The sequence below is a fragment of the Solea senegalensis genome, unplaced genomic scaffold (genome assembly GCF_019176455.1).
Source record: "Solea senegalensis isolate Sse05_10M unplaced genomic scaffold, IFAPA_SoseM_1 scf7180000015670, whole genome shotgun sequence".
Lineage (NCBI taxonomy): Eukaryota > Metazoa > Chordata > Actinopteri > Pleuronectiformes > Soleidae > Solea > Solea senegalensis.
This window is the reverse complement of record NW_025321410.1, coordinates 1-15,714: the sequence shown is the minus strand read 5'-3', so window position 1 is coordinate 15,714 and position 15,714 is coordinate 1. Positions and strand designations below refer to the sequence as shown.

Sequence of the window (15,714 nt, the reverse complement as noted above, 5' to 3'; positions counted from 1 at the left end):
ATTAGAATTCCATGTATTCTTAATCAGTATCACAGTTAAATTATTATATTTTGAATGAATTCCATGTATTATTTTTTGTGATAAGTATAGTCATCCAATATAGGATCATAATATTCCATTAAATGTCTCAAAATCAGTTCTACAACAGCCTTTAAAACCAGGCAAATATATCACAGATCCTACATCACAAAATGCTGATATTCAAAATCCAAGTTAATATCTCATGTCTGATAAAGTACATTATGGATTTGTTGGTGAAACAGAAAGCAACACATTTCATTTACTATTTCATTCCTAAATTAGTTACTAATGCAGATGCATCTGAAATAATCTAGTATCAGAATCTTGGAATATTTATTATGTTGGTGGTTCTACAACTATAACTTTATGTGTGTGCTTCTGTGTGTGAGTGTACAGTATAGTGTGTGTATAGTGTTTCTCCTGACCTTGGCCAAACATTGGTTTGTGTTCCTGTCAGCTGTTGGCTCAGCTGCACGCCACCTTTATTGCTTTCCCTTGTTGTGCCAGACGGTGGAGAGCCAGAATTCATTCCAGCTTGGGTCATTTCCCATTTCTCCTTCTCTGCTTTACCTTCCCTCACCCATCTGTCCATATGGTGTGTGTTGGTGTAAGTAACACAGCCTAGGCTACAAACCGTACATCACACTGTCTAACCTATGCAGTTTATCTGCTCATCTGCTCTTCTATGTGCTTTAAATAATATGGGTTAGGGTTAGGGTTATTATTAACAACAATAATAATAATAATAAACAAAAACATTTGCTCAGTCACAAACAGCCTCACGCGCTGACGACCGGATGCTGGATTTAATTTAAGGGATTAAGGCGGCATGTGAGTTGGTATTTGTTTTGGACTCGTGCCTTCAGATTTGACCATTTTTGACAACAAGCTTAATTTGGGCTAATGGCTCTGTTGCAGAAGCAACTTTGCGTCCTCTCTGAGCTCTACAAAGAGCTCTCTTTATGAACACTCCATGTTTTTTTTTAATCTGTAATGTGTAGTTTGGAAGTTATGTTGAAGTTATGCTTATCTGCCGCGTGTCCAGTGATACAGACGACCTGACTTTCACTCTCAAAGAAACAACAGGGATGCATCTAACGCTGTTGGTTTAGAATGTGAAGATCAATGTGAAATGAGTATGACATATGATAAATATTTCATGGATCATGTGCTTATTCAACACTTTCAGAGAGAGCTTATGTATTTGTTTTTATAACAAGGACAATACACTTAAATGCACCATGGGAACATTTCTTTCAAAGCTTTTCATATCAACGGTTTCTCAACTGCAGCTTAACTTCTGCTCTAGTTGAACTATTTGAGTCTTTGTTGTGTAAAAGACGTGTTTGTGAGGTTTGTAAAGGTGACATTAGCAGCTTCATGTGACTGCTCAGCTTCACCACTGTCACTTTGGTTGACTGCTGGAAGAAGACTTACTGTGGTCGTGCAGAGTCGTCTTAGCTTTAGGTGACACAGGCGTCAAAGTCAGCTCAGAGATTCCATCAGCTCTCGTCGCCATCATGCCAGTTGTGGTTTTTGTCGTCGTCTGCAGGGTAGGCGACATGCAGGCCACACACACACACACACACACACATGCTTTAACACCACCCACCTTACATTTCAGCTTTGTACTGAGCTGCACAAAATGAAGCAAATTGTCGTTATGTAAACCTCTTCCCCTGAGCCTTTTGCAGTGCTGTCAAATCTCATTTTGCTGTAGCACTTAAACTACACACTTAGCCTCTGCTCATGTAGTAACTCAGAACACATTTAAACTCATGTTTAATGCAAACTTGTATACAAATGTGCACATTTAATCAAAAACTTGAGGTGATTTTCTGTCTTCCCAACTCTTTAAAAAAAGAACTCAAAACCTCCCTTTTTAGAAAAGCATATAGCTGTTTTTTTATCTTGTTTTTACTCTGTAGCACTTTGAGATGTGTTGTTCGAATGTAAAGTGCAATACAAATAAAATCTATTATCATTATTATTATTTTATTATTATTCATAACTCTATTTGGATATTTACACTTGGTGTATTGTAATTTTGATCATTTTGGGATTTTATTGGTGATGGACAGGTCCCCCTGAAAACAGACAGTAAACAGGAAGTGTTTCCTTTGGAGGACAGTGCAGGATTATGTTGTCCAGAGCTTTGTACTGAGATAAAATATACCAGTCTACAGTGAGTGTTAACTGTATCACTGTTTTTAGTTTTGCACATTCTGAGCCAAGCCCAGCAGGTTATGTGTTTGTCTGTGTGTGGGTTTACTTACCTTTTGTTAAAGTCTTTTACAGAAGCAGTTCATTCCTCCTTCACTATCCAGCCAGTTGATTTTTGTGTTTGACTGTTTGAATATATTCTGACTATGTGAGTGCTGTTGCATCACATCTGCCAGGTGTTGTTGTTCAGCCAGTCATTAAAATGCAGTAAAGTGGACTTCAGTGCAGGTCCCACTCCCTTTTCTTGGCTCTGCATGTGTATTAATGTGGGGTTATTTAGGTGTTAACCTTAATCTAACTGTGACTACACACCAGCTGCTTTTGCCCCAGATGTGACCAGCAGTCAGTTGTTCTCTGATTGAAGCTGCTTCTACTGACCAAATGGCAGATATTATGATTTGTATGTCGTTGTTGTTTGTACATGAGCAGTTTTCTACATAGTCATCTCATTTAGTCGGTAGCCGTGTGCAGCACACACCATCTGGATCTTTGGCCCTCCATCGCAGGCTGACAAAGAATGTACTCTTCCTATTTTACACTTCACTAAGGAATCTGCCAACAAACCACCATCTTGTTCAGGGTTTTCTTTTCATGGTGGAAAAATAAGCTGCAGCCTTTCTTTGTGTATTCCTGTCTTGCTCCATTATCCTCTTCTCATTGTCCCTCTTTGTGCCTTGTCAAGTCGGGTGCCTCCACCTCTGCCAGCACTGGAAATAAAATCGAGCTTTGGGGAGTCTAAATACAGCAGCCACTGGACTGCTCTTCACTTGTGGTCTAATCTCCCACAAACAATGTCTTCAAACACCTCCCACTATCCTTCCACAGTGGTCTGCTGCTTTTTACAAATAAATACAACATTTTCACCACAATGCACCAAACAGTCTTTACAGTAAACAGCCTTGTAGTCGTTTGTCAGATATTAGCTGTCCAGCCTGCAGAGTGTGAGCCTTTTCATTTGAGGGTTTGTAGTTCATAAGTGAAGCTTGTTCAGCCGCTCACGTGCCTGCTGTAACTGTCAGTCCACTGTAGTTTACCTCATCCTTACTACCACAAGTCACATTGTTGTTTGTGAAAGATGGTGATGTGTGGAAATGAACCACCAGTGAAGTCAATTTTGCAGTAAGGATCGTTGTAGTGACCTGTTTCACTAGATGGAATTGTATTTTGTGGAGCATATTGTAGTTTATTGTAGCTTTTATATATAACACAACCTGAACCTTTATGTAGGTTGGGGTTTTCATTGATGCCAATAAATCAAAGACCACTAATAATAACGCACAAATTAACAGTAAAAGCCATGATAAACTGGTGAATGTACCATTTACGGTCGATGCCGGGATGCAGCCTGCGACATGGACACACTCTTTTGAATCACTTTACAAAAGTCTTACCTAATACAGTCTCTGTTTCTGACTGGAAACTGAATCTGCACCAAATTCTAGAGAAAGGTGTGATTTCACTTCACAGCACAGAGGAGTCTTTCATCCCCTGCTGCCTCCAAATGTTTTACTTTGTGACAACGGTATTTTTAAAAGAAATCCCCATCGAAACAGTGTTTTGCGACAATTTATCTAATAAATATTCATTATATTAACTAATTAAAAATCCGGTTTTTGCTATGAATTGGTTGACCGCCCAACACTAAAACGGGTTATTTGGTAAGTCCACAAACCTACCAAATACAACAGCTGTAGAGCAGCAGCGCCTGCATCCCCACACGCTATAAATGCTGATTTTCTTAATGAAATTTGGTGCAGAGGATTGAGTGGTTTACAAATGTGTTAAAGATTCTAATGGTGAGACAAAGTGGCAAAAATGTTGTAGACCTTGTAAAATCTGTGCCTGTTTCAGCAGCTGAATTGTTTTTCTTTCTTTGTCCCCACTAGCAAATAAGTTTTCACTCATGGCAGCCATTCATGTTTGTCAATGCCTCAAACAACCAAACTTTCAAAAAACCTCAATAACCACTTTAATAAGCAGTCCCATTCACATCATTTGATATGAAATTAATGTAGCACCCCCTGTTGACCTGAGAAGAAGTAAAATTTTCCACTTACTTCTGCGGAGCCTTTTAAACTGTGAACATATTTGGGTTTAATATCTGGCTGGAGGCTCTGTCAGTCAAATCCGGGCAGACCGTGTGGTGAGAACAGCAAGAGGGATCCCAGCCCCCAGACCCTGCCAACCGTTTCATGTTTGTTTAATTAAATCCTGCATTGCTAAGCTTTGTTTTATTGCATAAACACATTCTCTTCTGTTGGTTGTGTTTGTAATTTACTGATGAATACATTCATACATTTATGTACCTGTGCTGCAGTGTCTGATTTACATTACAGCCTTAAGGATTGAGACATGGACAATGACATGTCAGCAAAAACCTTCAAATCTGGCCTAAAACCTCTGAAAAACATCCACGGGAAACATGTTTCATCAACAAGGAAACAAATGGCAGAGGTTTGTTACTCATTCAGATTCATATTGTGTGCAAAGTCAAGTCCCTTCAGTCAATGTTTAAAAGCACGTATTGTAAGTTGCTTTGGATAAAAGTGTCTGCTAAATGTCATGTAATGTCATGTAATGTCATGTAATGTCATGTAATACATGGCTGCTGTGATGTTGAGCTCTTTGTTTGTCATGGCAGCGTCAATGTTACCTGTTAGTGCTTTTTCAACATTGCATCGAGGCTTGTGGGTCAAATTGTGCAGGGATTTGGTTGCCACGGAAACTAGCAACAGCTCAAGCCTGGTTTCATTACCACATGTATCAAAGTATCAGCTGGGCTGTCTGAAGGCCAGGGGAGGAAGCTGGTAATACATAAAACACCTCAGTTTGTAGATGTACGATGCAGCCCGTGGCCAAGTGGAAAGGGAACTTTGCTTGTAACCGGAAGGTCCCCACCAGGTCGAAAGGGCTGGGGTACCCCTGAGCAAGGTACCCAACCCCCATTGCTCCCCGGCACTACTCAGTGTGGCAGCCCACTGCTCCTAATTCTAGGATGGGTCGAATGCATTGAAGTAATTTCCCTATGGGGATTAAGAAAGTTTCTATTCTATTCTATGTCAAGGTGGATGTGCGACAGTGAAAGGAGAGAAGGGTTGGGCTCGTCCTCATCAACGCTGCTGTCAAATTCAACCTGAGGTATGTGTCGCGCCCTGTTATTGTCATTTAGTGTAATAGTTTTGTTGCTCTTCTGTTGATAAACCAGTTGATTTACAACAGTGTAAAAACTCATTTCAGTTTTCAAGAAGACTTGTTCAAATGTGATATGTACAATAAGTCACTTACTGTAAATGTAAATGAGCCTCGTTTAGGCTTTCGAGGCATCGAAACTGCCGATGTCACAGATCATGGTGAATATGTAGCTGTTGGGAAACTGGGATTCTTAATTTGAAGTGATTATACACCAATTAAAAAAACAAAAACAGTTTCATGACATTAAGTCGTGAAACATACCAAACAACTTGCCCCTTTTAGCAAGTTTTTATGTAAACTACAAAAACAAAGCTATAGTTGATCATTGGTTTAACAGACTTGTTCTATATAAAGTGAAAAGAGAAAATAACATAGACAACTTTATCTCAAGGATAAATAATGGTTGTACAAGTTGTATTTTATTTCATGTGCTTTACAAGGATATAAATAATGGCCAAAATTACAAAAATCAGTGTGCTGGAAGCCCAAGCCTATGTACATTAGTAGGTCAGCAGTGATGTAACCGTAGAACTCATTTCAGTTTTCACTCAAAATACAATCTCTACATGTAACACTTTTCTTTTCTTTCTTTTTTTAATTTCCAACCTTTATGTTTTTGTACCTTGTTTCCAGTGCCATATACTGCAAATCCTTTATTCTTTTCTGTTTTACATTACACATATGAACAATGAGTTGGCAAAATATCTATATACATTTTATAATTGGATAATATCTCATCCAAATAATACAGTAATACTGCGTTTAAAATAGTCCATCTGCTAGAGGAGAGCCCCATGAGAGAGGATGGAGGGTTGACCTGACGAGTTAGCAAGCCAACTGCAACGTTCACAACTTCTGTCGTCTACTTTGACTTTTTTTGACTTTTTTACTCTTTTTTTTTAAAGGATGGCCATCATTCTCAAGCTCAAGTTTGATCTCAGCATATCATAGAAAAATAATGTAACATTAAGACAACAGTAGACAAGAATTGCACAAGAATAATCATAATCATCATGGTCATATAATACTCTCATATTAAACATTAAAATGTCGGGCAATATGAATAGAATACTTTTTTGAAAGGTGACACACCTGTTGCAGTTGAAGCGTGTTGCAGCTTAGTCCAATCACATTTACACGCTTGTGCATATACATGTGTATATATATATACGTATATGTGTATATATATACAGTATATATACATATACGTATATATATATGTTATTTTCTGACTTGAAAGAAAATAAAAAAGACCAAAAAAAGAGCCGCCAGCCAGACGTCGTCGAACACATTCCCGTTCCACCATTGACACATGCCCAGTGGTGCGTTTAGCCAGCGCAGTGTCCGTTACCAACAGATGCCCTCTAACCTGCCCAAACACTCCCCGCTGGCTGCATAAAACAGATCCTGCTGTCGTTGCAGAAAGTTGAGGCTGCTTCAAAATAAGTGTACATTCAGAGCAGACGGTCGTCTGTCAACATGTAGTTCAGTTAGTGTGTGTTAAAGACTTTACTGTGTCAAGCATCATGTGGATGAATTTTCAAATTTTTGTAGTCAACCTTAAACACTGCAGTGGTTCCATGTTTGTAGTCCATTGTAGTCCTTTTTGCATTGTATGTATGACAAGGTCCGTGTTTAGGGCTGGCTACATTCTTTGTATTCCACAGTAATAGACATGAGCGTCCGGCATTGCCCTGCAAATGAGATGACATCACTTATCGAGAGAGCCCTCACACCCCGCCTCTCCACCGGCCCCCCTGCTCAGCAAATCCAAAATGGCCACCATGCGTCTCACAAGCCACATGCTAAAACCTTTTACATACAAGATTTTCTTCCCCCAAATAAAATTAGGGTTATGCCCAGGGGTATGTACACATGTTCTGAAAAAAACACCTACATCTTCCTGTGTCACAAGTCAAGTTTAAAGCTGTTTGTCAAAGAAATGAACGTTAGTATGTTCAAAAAACAGAAAGAAAAAGCAAGTCTGATATAAAGAATGAAAAAGTTGAAGTACATTCTGGTAGCCCGCTGAATGAACCAGTTTAAGTCTAAAGTTAGACTGTGCTACATCTCTTCTCCTCTTTAATTTTAAAAAAAAGTCTACACTTTTCCTCCTGTTGTCATGTTTAGACATGGTCAGCTCCCACTCTGGGCTGAACAGACAGTTAAAACACTGTGACGGTTCTTATTTCAAATCTCTCAGACGACAGAGGGGCTGAACTGAGGATAGAAGCGAGGGATGGAGGCAGGAGTTAGGGTTAACACCTATCATCAAGTGCTTGACTGCTGACTGACCGACAGACAGGAAGTGGGGAAAACGAAGCTGACCGTTCCCCCTACAGGTGGACTGCACCCCACCCCTGGGTTCAAAGGTCATGCGCCAGGCCTGCAGGCAGGAAGATGGGGCCCAGGCCAAAGAAGGGGAGAGCAGAAACGAAAGAAAGGAAAGGAGACAAAGAGAAAGACGGCGCAGCGCCAAACATCATCATGCAGTGGACAGGCTCAGCTAATGGGGGCGGGGCGGGATGTTTTGTTTGTTTTATTTTCAGCCGGTGAGGTGACACAGCGGCGGCGTGCGTCGCTCGAGCCCAACTCCGGGGCGGGGCCCCAGTACAGGGCAACCTCTGAAAGGCACACACACACACACAGGAGTGGACAAGGCGGGTGTATGTTAGAAAATAGTGGTCTCGTACTTGGTGTTGACTCCTCTCTTGGCCTCCTGACCCGGCTCCACAATCCATGGCACATTGGCATGACCCTTCTGGTCCATGGACGGCTGCTCCATCTGAAATAAAACAGTAATGGAAAGACTTTACGATGAGGAGAAGTGAAGGAGGAGAAGGAGACGGGTTTTTTACATAACTGGTTCCTGTTTGTGAAAATCGACATAAAGACAATTTGCCTGATTCCACAATCTGTGAAAACATTGATATGGTGGAGTGAAAGAGACAGAGTCATGTAGTGGAAAGTGATGACATAAGCTGAACAGGGAATGATCTGAAAACCTAAAACACAGCATTTATGATTACCTTTATATACATATAACATGTTAAAGTATCACCTTTCATAAAAGCATCAAACATGGAGGTTACATTCTGCCCTGAGTCTTTACACTAACACACATTCATACATATTTGTCTTATAATGCCTTCCATCTCCGTCTACCCTAAACTAAAACATAAGTCTAAAACCAAGTCTTAATCCTCGGAAAGTGAGTACCAGCCATCACAAAGATATTAGCGTCAGTACTACACACCAGCACACACACACACACACACACAGTACAGTTTGCCATGGTATGGTTTGCAGGTTCGTGACAGTACACCTCAACATGGCTTTTGTTTCCATGACATGCTCATCTTTGAAGAAGAAGGAAAACATGGCCTTTTTCACTATTGTCACACTATTGATTTTCTGTTGACAAATCAACAGACAGCGTCTAACATTGTCCTCAATGGAAGGGTGCCAGAACAGACTGATTATTTTCGTATCCTTTTTCAAAGTTAGGTGATGAAAATGCAAATATCGGCACGAATGGGACCATACCACTTGGTGGTAGTGGGTTAGCTAACTGGAGAGTAAATAATTCAAGAATGAGACACAAACACTCGAGGGATGAAGAAAATGGAAGCACTTACAGATGGCGCTTTCTCCTTGATTTAAAAGAAAAGGCGTGTAGAAATAAAGGATAAGAGAAGGAAAAGCGTGGAGGACCTGTGACTGAGCTTTGTGAGGAAGATGGAAGAGTCGAGAGGGAGGAAGAGAAGGGTGGACAGGAGGCCGGTGAGGGGTGTAAATGTGGCCCAGTGACCAGCGGCTGGAGGGGGACATGACCTACAGGGCAGAGGTCACATAATGGTCAAGTTGGGCCTGCTGGGCAGCAAACAAGAACAGCAAGGCAAAAACCAGAAGGTTGAGCAGCTGCATGGCAACAACAATTCAGAACCAAAGCAAAAGCCATGGCAACAACGTGGTCATTGCCCTGGCAACAGCGAGGGACTGCAGCAATACTAGAACACAGCAAAACTCCAGCTCGACTACGCTACATTTATATAGCTGCTCCTGCATGGCAACAAGACACACAGCATGATGAATATGAAGACATCACTCTTCTGGCAACAGATGCTTATTTTGTCAAAAGACATTTCAGCCAATTAGGCAAGATAGCTTCTGCTTGCATTTCAGTTATTTTTACATATAAATGTAAGCGTTAATGTGACTCATGGATGAGTAGAAGCCAATCGGCTGCTTGGAGACAAGCTATTTAAACTCCTCTGACAACATTTTTCCACTTGTCTCACACGGGTATGGTCATATATTTCAACTCCATTTTGAAGCATCGGACGAACATGCCGAAGCAGATCAAAGACAAGTCTCACATCAGACACGCGCACACTGATAAGGATAAGTTAAGTGGATGTTGAGGGAGATTTATGAGCAGTTGATAACACACGGAACATAAAAAAACGTTAGTGTGAGGGTGTGGAGAAACTGAAAAACAAAGCAACAGTATTTTATAGCACAAGGGTCTCGAAGGTGCTGCAGGATGGAGATTATGGCTGGCAGGTGGCAGGAATATTAAGTGAATCCTGCAGTATACCCTGCTACACATCACAAGCCATTGACTACACACACAAGCACAGAGCGGAAAAGGCAATTAATGGTTAATGTAACTGTGGTGGAGTCAGCAAACTGTGTGTGCACAAGCCATCATTCATGATCTCCATGCTCACAGGACCACACACACATACATATGCACAAACACTGCTGTTTTCCCTCCTCTCTCACTGTCTCTCTCTTGCTCTAACTTTAGAAAATGAGTCTGTTCCTCCGTCACCGTCTCTTTCTTTCCATGACTCACAGTATGTGAGCATGTAACGCTCCAAACGCACCGATGTAGCAGCCACCGTAACTCTATACCAGGTCCTTTTAGACACACACGCGGTAGTTGCACTATTTCAAAGCTGTGTCGGGGTTAATGTGAGGTTGACAGCGTGTTTGCAGATAGACTTTGTGACGCTCTGGCTGGAGGAGGCATAAAAAAGGAAGGAAGGATCGCGCCTGCACTTCGAGACATCATTAATGACAGAATGGGGAGGCACAAGTATCTAATGTCACAAAGCCAGTGTTAAGCAAACCAATTAGACACTGTTGAAGATACCAGTACGAGAGATGGAGCGTTATAGCATTCCAAACACACACACACACACGCATGTAAACGGGCCTCATCAATCAGCCCGGTGTGTAAGAGACTGTGACCCAGAGGACACTCAAATATCAAGCTTCATCTCTGTCACATCCCCTGCTGGGCAACAGCTCTCATCCATGCACAACAAGAGCTCTCCAGGATAATCCTAGGGTTGAAAATGACGTGAAATTAGTAAATGAGCGGGAATGAGAGACTGCGATGAATCGGAGTAGAGGGATGGAAATTTAGGACGGGGAGCTGGTTATGACTGTGATGCAGTAACATCAGAAATCAAGGTGGAACTAAAACTAAAATCATCACCATCATGTGTATCCACTTTGGAAAGGGAATAGAAAAATAGAACCTAACATGTGTATAATCTGATAAACATGTGTATAAGAATTTCAGTTCGGGACAGATTTTCCCCTCTTACAGTTTACTGGCTTTGTGGCAAAGTTGCTTACAGATTTGCGGATGTTGATGCGGGGTTTGGGGACAGGTTTGCTGGGCTTGCTGTCGAAGCTCTCAGGCAGTGTGGACGACCCGTGGCCACTCTTTCTGGCCTGCAGTGCGAGCTGGTACGCCACCTCGAAGGCCTGACCCAGTGTGAGGATGATCTCGTATGCCATGTTCTGTCAACAGAAGGTCCATGTGATTACAGGAATGAGAATGTGGTCTAACAGATATGGTGATAGCGTTTATTTAGTTGGTACTGACCACATCGAAAGCAGTGAAGACATGGCAGTAGTGGTGACTGGACTTGAGGTCTTTGGTGATGTAGGCAAATGTAGACAGATCCTCTGGATCCTGAGCAGCACACGAGATGTTACGGATTTCATGTTCTGCAATGATATTCTGCAGAGACATAGAAGAGCAGAGGATAAAGATGAATTAACTGGAGAAGAGAATGCAGATAAAGCCAATGTCCCAATTTCATTTACTTGATTTATGTACGTTTATTTTCTTATATTGTTCTCTCTCTGGTACATTATTCACAGCTGAACAATAATAATAATATTATAATAATCACAGGATGGAGATATTGAAAAGTGTTCTGCAGCAGGAAAATGTAAGGTATGTCTAAGCAAAATGACTTCTGTTTGCAGCCAGTACTTTTGGACTAATTATACATTTTGCACATTTAACCCTAATCCTTGTGCATATTTTTGAGTGTCTAACAATAAGTGATTGGTAATTATCTTTAGCTTCTTGCTGTGTCACCTTTTGCAGCGAGGGGGGAAAGATTAAATGAATGCTCTCGAGTCAGTACCAGGTAAGAATAAATGGCAGTATTCTTTAAAGTCTGTCCCGTGACCAAATTATACACAAAAAAGTCAATGTAAAGACATGTTAGGATAGGACAAAACTAGAATTACAGCAGTTACGATGTAAGTAAAATATCTACTGTGTAATATATTTAAAAATTCAGCGTTACCACATGACGATATCAAAATAATAACTGCTATTATAGATACGATATATAGTATTATAATACACACATCTATGAATTGCTTCCAATGTATCAATGTATTACTAATTGAATTACCTTAGAAGAGAAAAATCAAAAATATAACATACCTCCATGATGTTTTTATGCTTTATGTACATGGATGCTGTACGAGTCCGTCTCGGCACCACCACAAAGTTGACTCACTTTCAAACCTTGAGCTTCCTAGTCTTTATTTATTAGTAAGTATTGACCCCCTTCACTGTCAGCTCATTTATTACATTCTGATTATTGACTTTTGTACTTCTTTCACACCGTATTCATTATATATTTCCATCAGTGCTGTGGCCACACTTGACACCTCCTGCTGGTGTTCAAAAGCATGACCATTCAACGTGTTATTCAGTAAGTAAGCCGTGAGCGTCACCTTATTTGTGGCATCGATGAACTTGACTCCTTTGTAGGACACAGAGAGAACGATGGTCGGCACCTTCTTCATCTGTTCTGTCGACTTCTTGGAGTAAACAGAAAAAAACAAAGATAGAGACACATAGAGGAGAGAGGCAGACATGACTTTGTCACATAAAAGAAAAATTAGGATGAAAAAAAAACAAAACAAATACTAATCAATGATTATACAGACAAACACCACTGATGAAAATTCAAGCTATGGAATGTTCAAACTTGAACTGTTCTGAGTTATAGAATACAGCCCTCAAGCGCGCCAGACTGTATGAAGTAATTACTGAGTTGTCCAGCAGATGGCGCTGTGATCGCAGCTTGACCTCTTTGCTCAAAAGAAAAAAGACAATGGCTAAGTAATGTTGTTTTGCGGTGACAACAAAGGACAGAAAAAACGCAAAGTTGAGAGGAAATTGAGCGGAAAACCATGACACAAACGCAGTGTGTGGAAAAACTTCTGATTCTCCAACATTTATGCATCACAGACAAGCATCTGTCGTGTGTGTGTATGAAATATCAGAATATCTTTGTCTGTAAAGAAAGTTTAGTTTTGTAATACACGTTCAAGCGTAGTCTTTGGAAAGAAAAAGTGACCGCTTTGAATGAACAGGACATAATCGATGTTTTAGAAGCCTCATTAGGTCTATAAGCATGTGATGAAAAAAATGAATAATAATAATGAGCAAAGCATGATGTAAGAAAGCAAAAAGGAAATGAACTCTATTACCAGTCCATTCAAATCATCTCCAGTGGTTGAAGGTTGTTTGCTGCTTCATTAAAACACAACGTTCAAATTACCAATATTACCCAATACGTTTGTTGGATTTGAAATCATAACAGGCTCCCACACTATCTCTTCTCCTTCCTTTTAATTACAAACTGGCACTTTAACACGTCTCAATTACCTGTGTCTGTGCTCACGATGCAGTGAGGTGCTTTGGGGAATCGTGTGATTTACGGCAACATCAGCATTGCCCTTCTAGCTGTCATTCTATCTGCCAAAACCTTAAATACATTCAAAGAAATAGACGTGAGATGATTCCCTTTTCCGACTATCTTACTTGTCATCTCCTCTCAGTATCCACATTTCTATCACACTCTGTCTTTTCATTCTCCCACTGTCGAATCTACTCGCAGCTTTCCGTATCTGTGTCTTTGTTCTGTTCTTTTCTCTGCTGCTGCTGCTGCTGCTGCTGCTGCTGCTGCTGCAGTTCAGCCCTGTCAGGATCATGTAGTTGCAGAAAAGCTGACAAAGGCAGCGCTGCCAGTGACGAGGCTGTGAAGTTGGGATTTAAATATCCATATCTACCTCCACCGTGTAGGGATGGAGTGACAGATAAAAGCAGGGATGCTGGAAACAGGGGCAAGCAGAGAAGGATATGATGTGCAATTCACTTAATTACACAACACTGGTGCACCACAAAGGTGTGTCAGACACGGAGCTATAGAGAAGAGCGGAAGATGAGGAGTGAGAGGAACAGAAACATTTGCTCATGAATCTCATAATTTATCTTCACAATGCAGCTGCATCTCTGGATGAAAGGGAGAGAGATTAACTGAAGACTGGAGGAGACAGTGATACAGTGGAATATGAAAAAAACATGAGGACAGAAGCTGGAGCAGAAGACATGGATAGCAGGGAAAAGAGAGTTGTAATAGGAAATGGAAACAGAGTGTGAAGCTGAGTGACACTGAGTGGGAGGAAGAAATAAGGTGATTTTAGGTAAAAGGGGATTCGTGGGGCACTGAGCCACCCAAGCAAGGATAATACAAATGAATCCCTCGACGTACAGTCTACATAATAATTGGGGTGTTTAAGTGAAAGAGCACCAAGAGTGTGAGGCCAGAATTAAAGGTCCTGTCATCAGAGTGGCCACATGATTTCTTTCCATGAAAAGATAACATTCTAATTATTCCCTGAAAGATGTTTGATAGCGTCTGACCAGTGTAATCTAATCTACAAAAAGACCAAGATGATTCCTCTTCAGGTCAGGTTCATGCACTTGGAGACAAACATGACTGCAGCACTTGTAAAATGTATGAAACTGTGCTTTACCCTCATTTTGGCACAAGCATCTTGTGTGGACTCTGTCCCTCTCAGCTCTTTCACCAGCATGGAGCCCAGATACTGTGGAGGAGACACAAACACACACAGGTTTAGTGAAGGTTTGGTAAGAGCAGGAGCAGTCCACATTTTGCACAGTGTAGTTTGATCAATAATCAACTTCATTTGTTAAGTGGGTTTATGTTCTGGGGCAGTAACATTTTGTTACACACAGCAGTGGTGGCATCACCTGAAGACCAACACCTTCTGTCTGGACACAAGTTCACGGTCAGGTTCAGGTTCAACCTGATAAATTTAATAAAGAAGCCAGAGACAGCCAGTGTTTTACAGGGACAATGTTTATTCAACATAAGGCTGCACCTTGCGCTCTCTTTCCTGCCTTATCCTCTAAAGTTGGACACTAACGAGGCTCATAGTGAATTAGAGGAGAAACATTTACAGCTTTTTTTATCTGATTTGTGACTCTGTGACTCAATGATAGCTCTGCCAAATATTATGGCGAATATGGTGGTTTATCCATAATGCATGGCAAATTTCAAATGGAAGACAGTTCTGTCAATCTCTCCCTCGGCACCGGAAAGAGAGTCTGGCTACAGTGTCTTACTATACTGTTTGTCTGCGATGCTTTTATTTTGTCAAGCACTTTGTTTCAATAACTGTCCAGGGTGTACCCCGCCTATCGCCCGATGAAGCTGAGATTGGTACAGCACCCCCCGCGACCCTCTGGTGGAGGATAAAGCGGTTAGATGATGATGATGACTTTGTTTCAATTGTGGGTTGTTGAAAGGGTTATAGAAATAAAGTGCATTACATTTTGGTGACTTGTTGGACGACATACTAAAATATGACTTTTTTGTCACAGTAAAGTATGACTATGTGGATTGTTGGACTAAATACTATACTATGAATTTTTTTTAGCTTAGTTTGAACAACATACTATACTATGACTTTTTTGAGTGATTTTGGACGACATACTATACTATGACTTTTTGAGTGATTTTGGACGACATACTATACTATGACTTTTTTGAGTGATTTTGGACCACATACTATACTATGACATTTTTGAGTGATTTTGGACGACATACTATACTATGACTTTTTAAGTAATTTTGG

General features: G+C 40.8%; 1 protein-coding gene across 3 annotated transcripts; it reads right to left on the bottom strand.

The window, feature by feature from the left end:
* Positions 1–5,833: 5,833 nt before the first annotated feature.
* Positions 5,834–14,696, bottom strand: LOC122762438 (ankyrin repeat and sterile alpha motif domain-containing protein 1B-like). Of its 3 annotated transcripts, none has more exons than XM_044017619.1 (6): positions 14,590–14,696; positions 12,499–12,585; positions 11,342–11,479; positions 11,089–11,256; positions 8,130–8,221; positions 5,834–7,130 (listed from the first exon to the last, which is right to left on the bottom strand). In XM_044017619.1, exons 1-6 carry the CDS (start codon positions 14,647–14,649, stop codon positions 7,082–7,084), a joined length of 594 nt encoding a protein of 197 aa, XP_043873554.1. In that variant the 5' UTR covers positions 14,650–14,696; the 3' UTR covers positions 5,834–7,081. The 3 variants fall into 3 exon arrangements, with proteins under 3 accessions (XP_043873554.1, XP_043873555.1, XP_043873556.1); XM_044017620.1 differs by having other exon boundaries at positions 12,499–12,582; XM_044017621.1 differs by having other exon boundaries at positions 5,834–8,221.
* Positions 14,697–15,714: the final 1,018 nt, after the last annotated feature.

Excerpts from the sequence above, each read along its gene's own strand:
- LOC122762438 (XM_044017619.1), bottom strand. The coding sequence starts at position 14,649 with ATGCTGGTGAAAGAGCTGAGAGGGACAGAGTCCACACAAGATGCTTGT. Across the intron at positions 12,586-14,589 it reads ATGCTTGTGCCAAAATGAGG|AAGTCGACAGAACAGATGAA; the intron begins GTAAAGCACAGT and ends GTTTACTCCAAG. Across the intron at positions 11,480-12,498 it reads TCATCGATGCCACAAATAAG|AATATCATTGCAGAACATGA; the intron begins GTGACGCTCACG and ends ATGTCTCTGCAG.